Consider the following 11,466-nt stretch of genomic DNA (forward strand, 5'->3'; position numbering starts at 1 on the left):
GCTGTTCTTGGATATCAATAACGGTAGCATAAAATGAATATATATTACCTTCCAAGTACCAAGGCCAAAAATTGGAACTTTGTATCCATTGTTAAAAGTAAGCGTTGGGTTTAGATCTGCCATCACAAAAGCCCTGATATACAGTTCACCGAAGAGAAGAGTGTTATTTTGTTTCCGGGCAGGGGTGCGTGCTTCCGTGTCAGGCTTCCGCCGTTCTCTAAACTAGTGGGAAAGAAAACGGATATAAATAATACTACTAAACCATAATCTATTATAAACCGATGAAGGTTAGATTATCGGTAACTCCCTAATAAGATAATCGATAACAGCATAATTTATATTATTGAAGTGAAAAATCTCACATAGTATGTAACAGTTGTTGGAGCCGTCACAATTACATTGCTGGGTATGTATACATTGAGTACGACCAGCAATGTAATTGTGAATAGTGTTAATATAATTTATTCTATAATTTTTAAAATCAAAACTGAAGCCAATACTTTTCTATGTAAACAATGGAATAATATTTAGATTATATTTACAAAAATAAAACATTTACAAAAATAAGACATTCCTAATTAAGTAAATAAAAAATATGACATCATCACAATTCTGTTAGTTACTAGAATGATTACAATAATGCTTTGTGCAGCAAAAGGCGACATCTCTTTATTAATACACTTTTACCATATTTCAGTTTTTAGTGAAATTTAACATTTGTTCTGGTGATTCAAAAACCATATCAACAACAACACAATCATTCGTATTAGTGACTTCACAGCTTCTAACTTTAATTTTTTTTTCTCTTTTCTTTTGATTAAGTTCAGCTTCGAAAATAGTCGTTCTCCGTCTGCATTGCACGTAGGAAGAGAGAGGAAACATGCGAACTTAGCTGCTCCAATCTCCAATCTGTATTTGAAGAATTTATCTGCAGCATACAGGAAACTTAATTTCTTCTTTGAATGAATGCCATGGGATTGACCGCCTCTCATCATCAAGTGCCTGCTTATCAACTGTATTGAAACGTGGCATTTCTATAGCCATATCAATTAATGATGGCACCTCTGTTCTCAGGGAGCGGTCAAAACAGCTTTAGGGTATAGGTGTGCCGCACTTCTCCAGAGCCTATTGTTAAAATTAAATCGGGCTCTTATTTCTTCACATCCAGCCATTGCAAACCATTTTCATTGATATTTAATATCATTAGTCATGTTCTCTCGTTGATAGTCTTCTTTATTGAGGGGACCGTCCCTGAGAAAATGCCGATTTTCACTTTTTTGTTGAAAAATAGAAAATGGTCTTACAGATTTTAATGAAATTTGGAAGGATGAAATAATATTTTATTATGCATCTTTATACCGAATTTTATTTAATTAGGCCGAAGGGAATTGTAAGCGCCACGAAAAATCGACTTTTTGAAGTTAGGTTAGCTCTAGCCTTCTCACGTCCCAGAGTTATCATTTAATTTTCTATAATACTTTTGCTGAGAAAACCTCTATGTCATATAAACAAAAAAACGTATTCCAATTTGGAAATTCATTTATTCGTTTCAAAATTATCGCATATTACATAACTGCAAATAAAGAGAGAAAAAAGGTAAAAAAAATCGTTAAAAAAATATATTTTGAATTTTAAAAAAACAATACGTAGTTCAATGCGCATACTGACGTTCTGTTTAGGGGAAAAAGCATTTTGAGATCGGACAAAAACTGTAAGCCGTGAGAAGTCTGAAATATGAAAAAAAGCAACTTTACGAGTAATCGACCTTCAATTTTTTATAATTTTCTATTAATTTTCCATATTTTTTCGTTTGCTTACTGGCTACTTTATACATAAGAGAAAGCCCAACCTTTGCTCTATCTCATGTTCTTTATTTCATTCAGATCGGATCAATAGTTATTGCACCGCATCACAAAATACAATATAATATAGCACTGAAGTCATCCTGCGCCGAAACTACGCGGTCCACGTAACCATAAAATAACGTTGTAATATCACGTCCACGCACTTCTAAACTTGTTTTTCTGCTGTCAGGAGTCCTCTATTCATCATACTAAACTCCGTCTCGATTGTCCTATTTCCTGCCCCCCCCCCCCCCCCCACACCGACCGAAAATGGGAGGTAGGGAAGATAAGGGGGGGTGTGGGGTAAATATAAATATGCCCTTACGTAATCACCCCTAAGCAAACAGGGTATACAACGGGAGGAAGGGAGAGTAAGAAGAAAGCTAATACTTACTACTCATGGTTCCTGGTCCCCTTTCAACTGAGATGAGGAAATATCCTCAACTCAGTTGAATTATCCCTTCGGAGAGTATCATGGGCTATCAACCCACTGTGAAATTTGCTGATCAGCGAAATAGTTGTCCGGGGTACGGCCCTCGATTGACCACCTAATTTTTCTTCGCAGGAGTTCATATTCACGTGGGTACTTCTACAGTAGTATACGAATCTGAAACAGGGCATAACATTTTCGACTCCCCCGAACCCCCCCATCCCCCCACCCCAAACCCAGGGACGGTCCCCTTAAAAAGTTCATGTAAAACAGTGTGAGCAAAGAAATTACATATATTTCTCACTAAGTCCTCTGTGTTATTCAGTGGAACATATATTTATGTGCAACATATATAAATATACAAATACCAGGGCTTGCATACTTCAGCCTACTAGTTACACTGTTGAGGGAACCCATAATGTTAGAATTTCCACCTATGAGGTTTGAGAAAGGTATGGAGTGAGAGTTTAAATAGTTCATGATGGTATTAAATAGAGCTTTTTCCGACGCAGACCCATGGCTATATATATATTTATTAAATATAGCAATGCAGTTATAATCTAACGTTCCACAGTCATAGAATTTATTTTATTAGTGGAACTATTACCTAGCCCTTTTTGAGGTGTTGATATACTACTTTCCATCACTTGAGTAAGGGTGATAGGAAGTTGTATGTATTGCATTTTTTTTTTTTTTTCATTCTCTCAGGGCTCAGTGTTTCACACACACACACACACACACACACACACACACACACACACACACACACACACACACACACACACACACACACATATGTATACATATATATATATGTAAATATATATATGTATAAGAATAATACTTACCAATTTTATGCATGACCCCTCTCTTACAGGCTTCACTTTATGTCAGTATTATTTCAATTGGTTATTATAAAAGCAATAAATAACTTTATACATTTTAACAGTTACTTATATTACTTAAATGTCTCCCCTTAGAGGAAGTGGTGTCTTTTCGCTCTTGTTATACGGAATTCAATACGATTTTATCAAAATGACTAAATTCTCTAAACATATTCCGTTTCGGCGTCCACGCACGATCACGGTTGGTACTGAACTGTAGCGCGAGTGCCACACAAGCGCCCTGGCCTCTCCTGGCCCTGCTGACCCAGCATAGAGCACAGTGGCGTCCTTGTTTACAAGGCCTTTTATCACTCTTATGTCTCCGAGACAAAGTGTCTATAGTGCCATGTAAAACACTATAGGCTTATCCCCTCCGTAGGATCAACGCCGCACTCTGTAGCTTCAATGGAATGTGGAGTTCCTCTGAACTACCACTCCATTTACCATACAAACCATTTATATGGTGTATAACGATCTTTTTGGATCGGGATTACCTATGAAATATCATTCCAATGTTGTTGCCTCTTTTTCTATTATATTTTATCTCCTCAGTGTCTGATATAATCTTTACAGTTCATATTCCTCTCACAGATTTACTCTTCAAACTTGTATCCATTAGTTAAGATAAATGTGAGGAAAAGTTCACAACTTTTTAGAAAATGTACACATTATTTATTAACTGAAAAAATATTATATAGCCAAAATGTAAAGCCAATCACATAAATTGTTATGCCAATAATACAACATATGAGTTCATTATATTCCAATACAATAATTTTACCACCTTGAATATCCATCTTTTAGTTTTAACAAATAGCTTGCCGCTTTACTCTAAATGTTAACATGTAAGCAACTACATAGTGTCAATTTAAGCAAGCTGTTATTAATTATGAAATTAGAGCAAACAATGTCAATGCCTAAAATGGATATAGGCAATGAGTAAAAGAATTCGTTTCTCCACATACAATGATTGGAATCATGAAAATATTAGTAAACAAATTGAATTACAGAAAATAGTGAACATTATATTTAAGCAAGATGAATTACTTATACCAATTTTTTTTTTATAATACATAGTTAATGTCCTTACACAATTACTAACTTAAACTTAAGATTATCTCTATTAATAATTAAGTGAGTACACTTCAAAAATGGACAGAAAATATCTTATACTTAATCAGGCAATCATAATACTAAATTAATCTCGTTAAGCAATAACTAAATCAAGCAAAAACTTATCCTAGAAAATGCTTAACTGATACATACATTATGCAAACGCAAAATTATTCTTACGCTCGACTGGAAATTAATAATTTTCACTGTTAGATCGCACTTCCGTAGAGCTGAGATCTCTTAAAAGTAATTAATTAATTCCTTACTTTCTAAACTAACTTAATATATATCCTTACACTTATAATTCAAATCTATATGTATTCAATCATATCATTCTTCAATCTTGACAATCAAATCTATAATTATTCCATTATATAATTCTTACTTCCAAAATTAACTTAATCAAATACAATTCTTAGTCCATTACATAACCACACATAAATCAAGAAATAATTCCTAATACTACTTAATCCACATTATCCATAGCACATTCCCGTCCACTATGTTCCCTCAAGATAAGGCACTAAATCACTTCAACCGGGCTTACCAAGATGTGCCACAAAAGTGACATGGCTTCTGGATGCCAATCCGAAATCTAATCCGCCGTTTGTCTATCACTAACCATCTTTTATTCGCGATATGGGAGCCCATCCGGCCACACCTTAATAGTTATCATGAATATAATATAATTTCTTTTCACTAATTTGAAAGATACCTGTGTCAGGACTTTCCTGTGTCCCAGCAAATTTTCAACACTGTATTTATCACTTTAAACTTTTCTACCTGCCAGAAAATTTCCTTTTCTTGTTCCCAGACTGGTGTGTTATAATATATAGTGATCGCTTCAAACTAGTTATTGTTTCCGAACTCGTGACTTCTTTTTTGCTTCTGTTAGTCCGTCATGTGGCGTCACTTTGTCACGAGATGTTTTCAACACTTTGACGTCATGGTGCGTTTCTATTTTTTGTATTTACGTCTTGTCCTGTTGACCACATTTTTTGTCTGGAGTCCGCTCTAATCCTCGCAATGTTATTCTATTTTTGATGTCTCGTCCCGGCTTTTTTGTTTCACTCGTTCGTGTAGCATCCGCTTTGCCCTCGTGTTGTTCACGTGATAATGCCTTCGACTACTACCATAAGTCTAGCCGTTGACAAAACAGTCTGTTGTTTCATCTACAGTGATGCTAAATTTGTTGCTCCACAGTTTCTGATTCAGATTTCATGCAACATAGTTCCTAAATGAATTGACTAAGCTAGTGCATTTAGTCCTTTCAGTGCCTTGTGCGGTGCTATTTTCGAGTCTGGAAACACCTTTCTATTAAGTGCATGATGTCATATATAAAGAGAGGAAATGTATGAGCTGCAGAGGGATCGTGAGAACAGACTCGTGGTCACTGGATGCGCTATGATTGGCTCGAATTGTTTCAGTCGTGAGTGGCTCCGAAACGGTGATGTCACATCTATTGTTTTCTTTGAATGCTTATTTTTGCTAGCATAGTCTAATCCCATTCAGGAACCGCTTTTTTTTTATGGGGGGGGGGGTCGTTATAGTCTTTAGACTTGGTAAAATACATTTACATAGTTATACTTCAGGATTTGTGAGAGGGACTATGTGACTTCATTAATATTAATGCCAATAACCGCTATGAAGATATTTATTTTCATGTACCTCTCGGTTTTATCGAATGCCTCTGAAATAAACTCAGATATGTTGTTTCCTCTCAAATGCGTTCCATGTCATTAGGAACCCTCAGAAATGTATTTAGTTTTCTCTATAGAAGTTAATGGAAGTTTCGCCTTGTTTTATCTTTTCTTTGTTATTACTGTGTGGGTCACAATCCAAATCAAGTTTCTTTATATACATCATAAGAAAATTAAACAATATATTTTACATATCTGCAATTGATTTCATTTAAACATTTATCCTTTCATTTCTGGTATCTATAATCTACCGACTCGGACATAAAAGATATTACTAGATTGACAGCCCTGGAAGTCCTGCAACAGGAACCGCCCTGAAGAGGTGCAAGGCACTGAGGCCCATCTCTGAGGTGAGCCAGCCTTTGGGTGGCTGGCTCACATGGGAGACATGGCCATGTAGCAGAATTATCATGTAACCTAAAGCACAGCATACGCCCAAGTTGGGTCACACCAGGTCAACAGCCTCATCCTCGCACTTGCACTCTGCAAAGACCTGACTGGCTGACAGGACACCTCTGGGCTCTCTCATCGCAGGCTCCCCTCGTTCTCTGCTGGCTTACACAATGCTCATGTACTTAACCCGCAGAATCCGGAAGCACCGTTCAGCAATACCCGATCCCTGTTGAACACTACTTCACCTACAGCACCCAGCCATACCAGTAGGAACTCACACGCACACAATCACTCCCTAAAGAAATACAGACCAGTACGAATGGTAGAATGGCATCCCCTCTCTGGTCTCTCCCAGGGGTTTACCTACTCACGTGTTCGCCGTGCGTGGCACCTTTGTGTGCTGTGGAGATGGGAGTCCTTGGGGTGAGTGATGCCGCTGAAGCACAGCTGGCATCACAGTCTTGATCACCCTGGTCAGAGCAACAATCCCCTGCTCTGCTATAGCCGACGCACCCCACTGTGATGATGTCAAATCTCCTGCCGTTGAAATCTACCAGGCCTGTGGCCCCCTTAAGCTATACAACAAACCATGCTGTAGGAGCTTCGACATCAAATAGGTCTGCGCTACTGCAGCACAAGACCTAGTGATCATTGGAGGAGATTTCATTGCACACCATCCCATCCTGGCTCCCTGAAGGGAATCAAAACGGCAGCCTATCTCAATACTCAAGAGCCAATGCGTGTCAAGGGAGGGGCCCTAAACCTCACCTTCGCCGGAACGTGTCACTCCATTGTGTCGGGTCACTCCGGTAGATCGCCAGTATAGTGGATGGGTATGTTGCACATCTCCTTTCTTGTCTGATGTCTTATCTCTTTGGGGAGTGACTGTGTGGTTGTGAGTGCCCACAGGTATGGTTGGGTGATAGAGGATGAAGTTGGAGATCTACGGGGGAGCCGGTAGGCTCCCCAGTCGGCTAAGGACTGGGCAATTCTTGTGTGCTGCTGCTGTGGTCTTGCTCTGTTGGAGGATCGGGGATTGGTGATCTTCTTTATGATTTGCGAAGCTGTAGCTTCGCCCAGGCCTTCTAAATATGGCCCGGCCTGTGTCAGCTTTTTACGGCTGTCTCATTGAGTTGTCTGACACTCGGTGCTTACCGTGGCGGCGGGATTGCCAGCAAGCGCTCCTGCCACCATGGTGTAAGCATATCGCACAACCTCTTTACCAGCACGGCGGCTGTTGTGGGCGGTCCCTGTCTCAGGAATTGTGTATGGTCACAATTTTCTAAGTAGTGGACTAGTGTGGCGTTCGGCTCGCCGCAATGCATGCAGCACCTTTCTTAGCGTTCAATTGTTGTGATAATCTGCCATGCACAGTGGTAACCTAGGCGCATTCTGTGAAGAATGACTTCGGTACCTCTGTTGATTACTTCAGAGAGTACCAGTGGTTCATGGCCTGTGGCGTCTGAGTACCAGCTGGCCAAGGGGAAGGTTCTCGTTTCCTCTCTGTGAAGCTGCAGGAGGAAGGTACGACCGACCAAGGCACTCTTCTCCTTAAGTAATTTTCGGCTTGGTTTTATGGGATTTGGGAGCATACCCCTGCCAGCGACGGCTAGTCTGTCAGTAAGCTCGTTACCTCTGATGCCGATGTGGCTCGGGACCCAGTTGATGATAATTCTTCTACCCTGAGCAAGAATTCTCTGTGCCATTGTGAGAATCGTGGTCAGTAGGCAGATGTCTGTGGGTGAGCTGTGCTGGAGACAGTCAATGGCTGCCCTGGAGTCTGTGTGTATGACCACGTGTCCTTCCCTTAGGGACGTGTGGGCTAGCGCTCCCATGATTGCAACTGCCTCTGCCCATTCGAGGAGGCGTTGTCTGTTACCCTCATGGATTGCATGGCGTCCCTTGTTGCAAAGCCGACGCCTACAGTGTGGCTCAAGGGATCGACCTATCCATCCGTGTAGTATGTTCTATTACCCAGAGGAGTGATGGCTGCAATGACCCTCTGGGCTTCTGCCTTTAGGCTAGGCGTGGGGTATAGGCTCTTTTTCATTGACAGGCTCTATCAAGCTCTGTGCCCACGGCAGGGCTTCGGCAAAGTCGGGGGGGGGGGGGAGTCCATGCCCTTAGCAAGAAGCTTTGAGCTGATGGCGTATCAACACCCTGGCTGTGTGAGACAGCCCGATGTTTGCAAAGAGCTCGTTGTCTTGTTCGAGGCTTCTGACTAATTTTTGTCTTAGGCTTGTGTTCCTGGGAGCCTGGATGACCTTTGACAGGAATTGTGTTGCCATTAGATCGATTCGTGAGTCTAGGGGGAGAAGGTTTGCCTCCAGCAGGACGTTGAGGACCTTCGTCCGCCTCGGGACACGCAGAATGATCCTGGCGGTTTCATTTTAGACGGTCTCTAATTTGTCTGTGTACTTTTTCTTGGCGGCAATTAAAGCGACTGAGGCATAGTCCACATTGGGCCGGACAGCATGTATAAAGAATGATCTTAGTACTTTGTGTCTGGCCTCTATGCGTCTCCCAGTCATTGCTCTCATGACAGACAGTCTTGCTTTGGTTCGGTCAACCAGGTACTGGACCTCCTTCTGGAAAGAGAGGGTCCAGTCTATCCTTACCCAAAGGTATAGGAAGTCCTGGAACCATTCCAATTCCACTCCCTGGATTTTAAGTCTTGTGCCTCGAACTCTGTCTCAGAGCCATGGCTTTGGATTTGGCTGCAGAGATCTTTAGTCCTGTCCTACAACACTCCTCTGACACAAGGTCCAGACAATGCTGGGCTTCATTCTGGCTGCGTGGTCCAGTGGAGGTGATAGCGAGATCGTCTGAATACGAGATGATCTTGCACCCCACTGGGAGGTTCATGTTGAGGATGCAGGACATTAAAGTGTTAAATAGGGCTGGACTGAGAACCCCACCCTGTGGCGTTCCATTTTCGAGCGGCATGTGCTGCGATAGGTGACCCTGAAATTTGACATTGTCAGTCCTGTTCCTGAAGTAGTCACCTCTCCAAGCCAAGAGCTTTCCTCTGATTCTCTTCTGGATCAGGCTTTCCTGAATGGCAAGCGGACTTGCCAGTTCAAAAGCCTTCTCCAGGTCAAGGAATACCACCACAGCTGGGCCCTTGCTAATTGTGCATAAGAGCGTGGCTATGCTGTGTGCTGTGCCCATGCTCCTTGTGAACCCGTGGAGGTGTTCGTGCGGGGGACCCATTTTCCACTGGAGCCGGTTTAGTACCATCCTCTCGGCCGTCTTGGCCAGGCAGCTGAGGACAGAGATGGGGCGGTACTTCCCCGGCTCCTTTGGTTTTGGGACGGGAATTATGGTAGCCCTCTTCCAACTCTGGGGTAGAGTGAAAGTTTCCCAGAACTTGATGAGTTGCAAGAGTGCACGCTCACCTGCTAGTCCTAGGTGGGAGATAATGGGGTACAAGATCCCATCAGAGCCTGGGGCTGTGTTGGAACTGGATTTATAGGCTTTCCTTAGTTCCCTCAGAGAATATATAAAGTCTGAGTTATCGGGTTCAGCTACTCTTTCTCTGATCTGAGCAAGTCTGTCTGGCTGTAGACGCTCTTGTCTTGCCCTCAGCTCGGCTGGCAGGTTGTTGCTGCTCGTTCCCACAGAACTCGTGCGCCAGTCTGTTTGCCTCTGCCTGACCCGTTGCCATAGGTCTGAAAGGATGGTTTGGTGGTCGAAGGACTCACACCATTCCAGCCAATTTTCCTGCCTGACTCAGTTGGCAGTTTCCTTGGCATCCCTGACAGCCTCCCTTAGGAGGGATAAGTTGTCAGGGGTTCTTTGCCTTCGGAATAGTTTATGGCACATGTTCACCCTGTGGTTGACCTCCCTGATCTCATCGTTGAAGTACCAGGCATCTTTGTGACTTCTGGACCCAGGCCGAGATTTGGGTATGGTAAGTGAGGCTGCTTCATTAATGGCCTTTAGCAGGCTGGCTTCAAGATCCACATTTTCGCTTTGTGGGGGATCATTGCATCTCAGACAGAGGGCCAAGGCGTTTTGAAACGCCTGCATGTTGACCTTGTCTGTTTTCTACCTTGGATTCGGTCTTAGGATTTCGGCTGGGCCAGCATCCATGACGGTAGTTACAGTGCCATAAAGGTCACTTGTGACGACGGTCTCATCGACACACCAGCTAATCCTCCCCACCAGAGTCGCAGTGGCCAGGGTGAGGTCTAGGACCCCTCTGACATGCGTTGGCTCTTGGGTGTTGAGGAGAGCGATTTCAGGGAATGTCTCTAGCACGTCGGCTATGTGATAGCCGGCCGCATCTGGTGCCCGGCAGGGAGCCAGGATGAGGTGGTGTGCATTGAAGTCTCCCCCTATGATCACTCGGTCATGTGCAGCAGAAGCACAGACCTGGCTGATGTTTAAGCTTCTACAGTCTGGCCGGCTGTATATGTACAGTTTGAGGGGCTCCCCGGCCAGGGGAATCTCGACGGCAAGGGATTCAACATCGTCTCCCCAGTGCGATGCATCGTCTACTGCGGAGCAGGGGATTGGTGCTCTCACAAGGGTGATCAAGCCTCTCTTGCCAGGTGTTCGTGGCAGTGTGAAGACATGATACCCTGAGAAGCGAACAGTGTCCACTGTTAATGACTCTTGGAGCATGACAATGTCAATGTTCCTTGATCGCACTACTGCTTGGAGAAAGGCATTCTTTGCGGAGAAGCCATTGATGTTCCACTGTAGGATGCTTAGGTGGTGTGTCATGATGTTACTCAGTGATAGTTACATCAGAGACATCGTCGGAGTCTGACAACTCCATTGCGAGGTCCTCGCTGGTTGAGGGCTCCTCGTCTGTTGTCAGGCTATCCTCGGGTCCACTGGGGAGTGGAGAGCCTTTGGTAGCTCTGACTTTGGTTGGTTTGGCTTTTCTCTCAGGCTTTTTCTATGTCTTTTTCTTGGCTGGCCTTGCCTGGGCAGGGTCAGCGTGCTGCACAGTATCAGCCTGTTTTGGCTCTGCCTGTGAAGGCATAGCCTGGTTTGGAGTGGGGAGGGGAGTCTTGTCCTGGGGTGAGGGTAGGGCTGGTTTTGCTCTAACCAGCTTTCTTCCCTTCAGGGCTGCGACAGTCTGGGTCATT

At 43.1% G+C, this 11,466-nt stretch overlaps 1 protein-coding gene across 2 annotated transcripts in view; it reads right to left on the reverse strand.

Moving 5' to 3' along the window:
• LOC125045833 (aldo-keto reductase family 1 member B1-like) overlaps nt 1–903 on the reverse strand; it is a 41,687-nt gene extending 40,784 nt beyond the window's left edge. For both annotated transcript variants that reach the window (XM_047643345.1, XM_047643348.1), the window contains exons 1-2: nt 790–903; nt 49–222 (exon numbers count right to left, since the gene is read on the reverse strand). In XM_047643345.1, coding sequence (XP_047499301.1) covers nt 49–222; nt 790–882 — 267 coding nt within the window. In that variant the 5' untranslated portion in view covers nt 883–903. The remainder of the gene's footprint in view (nt 1–48; nt 223–789) is intronic.
• Nucleotides 904–11,466: the final 10,563 nt, after the last annotated feature.

This window comes from Penaeus chinensis, chromosome 38 (genome assembly GCF_019202785.1).
Source record: "Penaeus chinensis breed Huanghai No. 1 chromosome 38, ASM1920278v2, whole genome shotgun sequence".
NCBI lineage: Eukaryota > Metazoa > Arthropoda > Malacostraca > Decapoda > Penaeidae > Penaeus > Penaeus chinensis.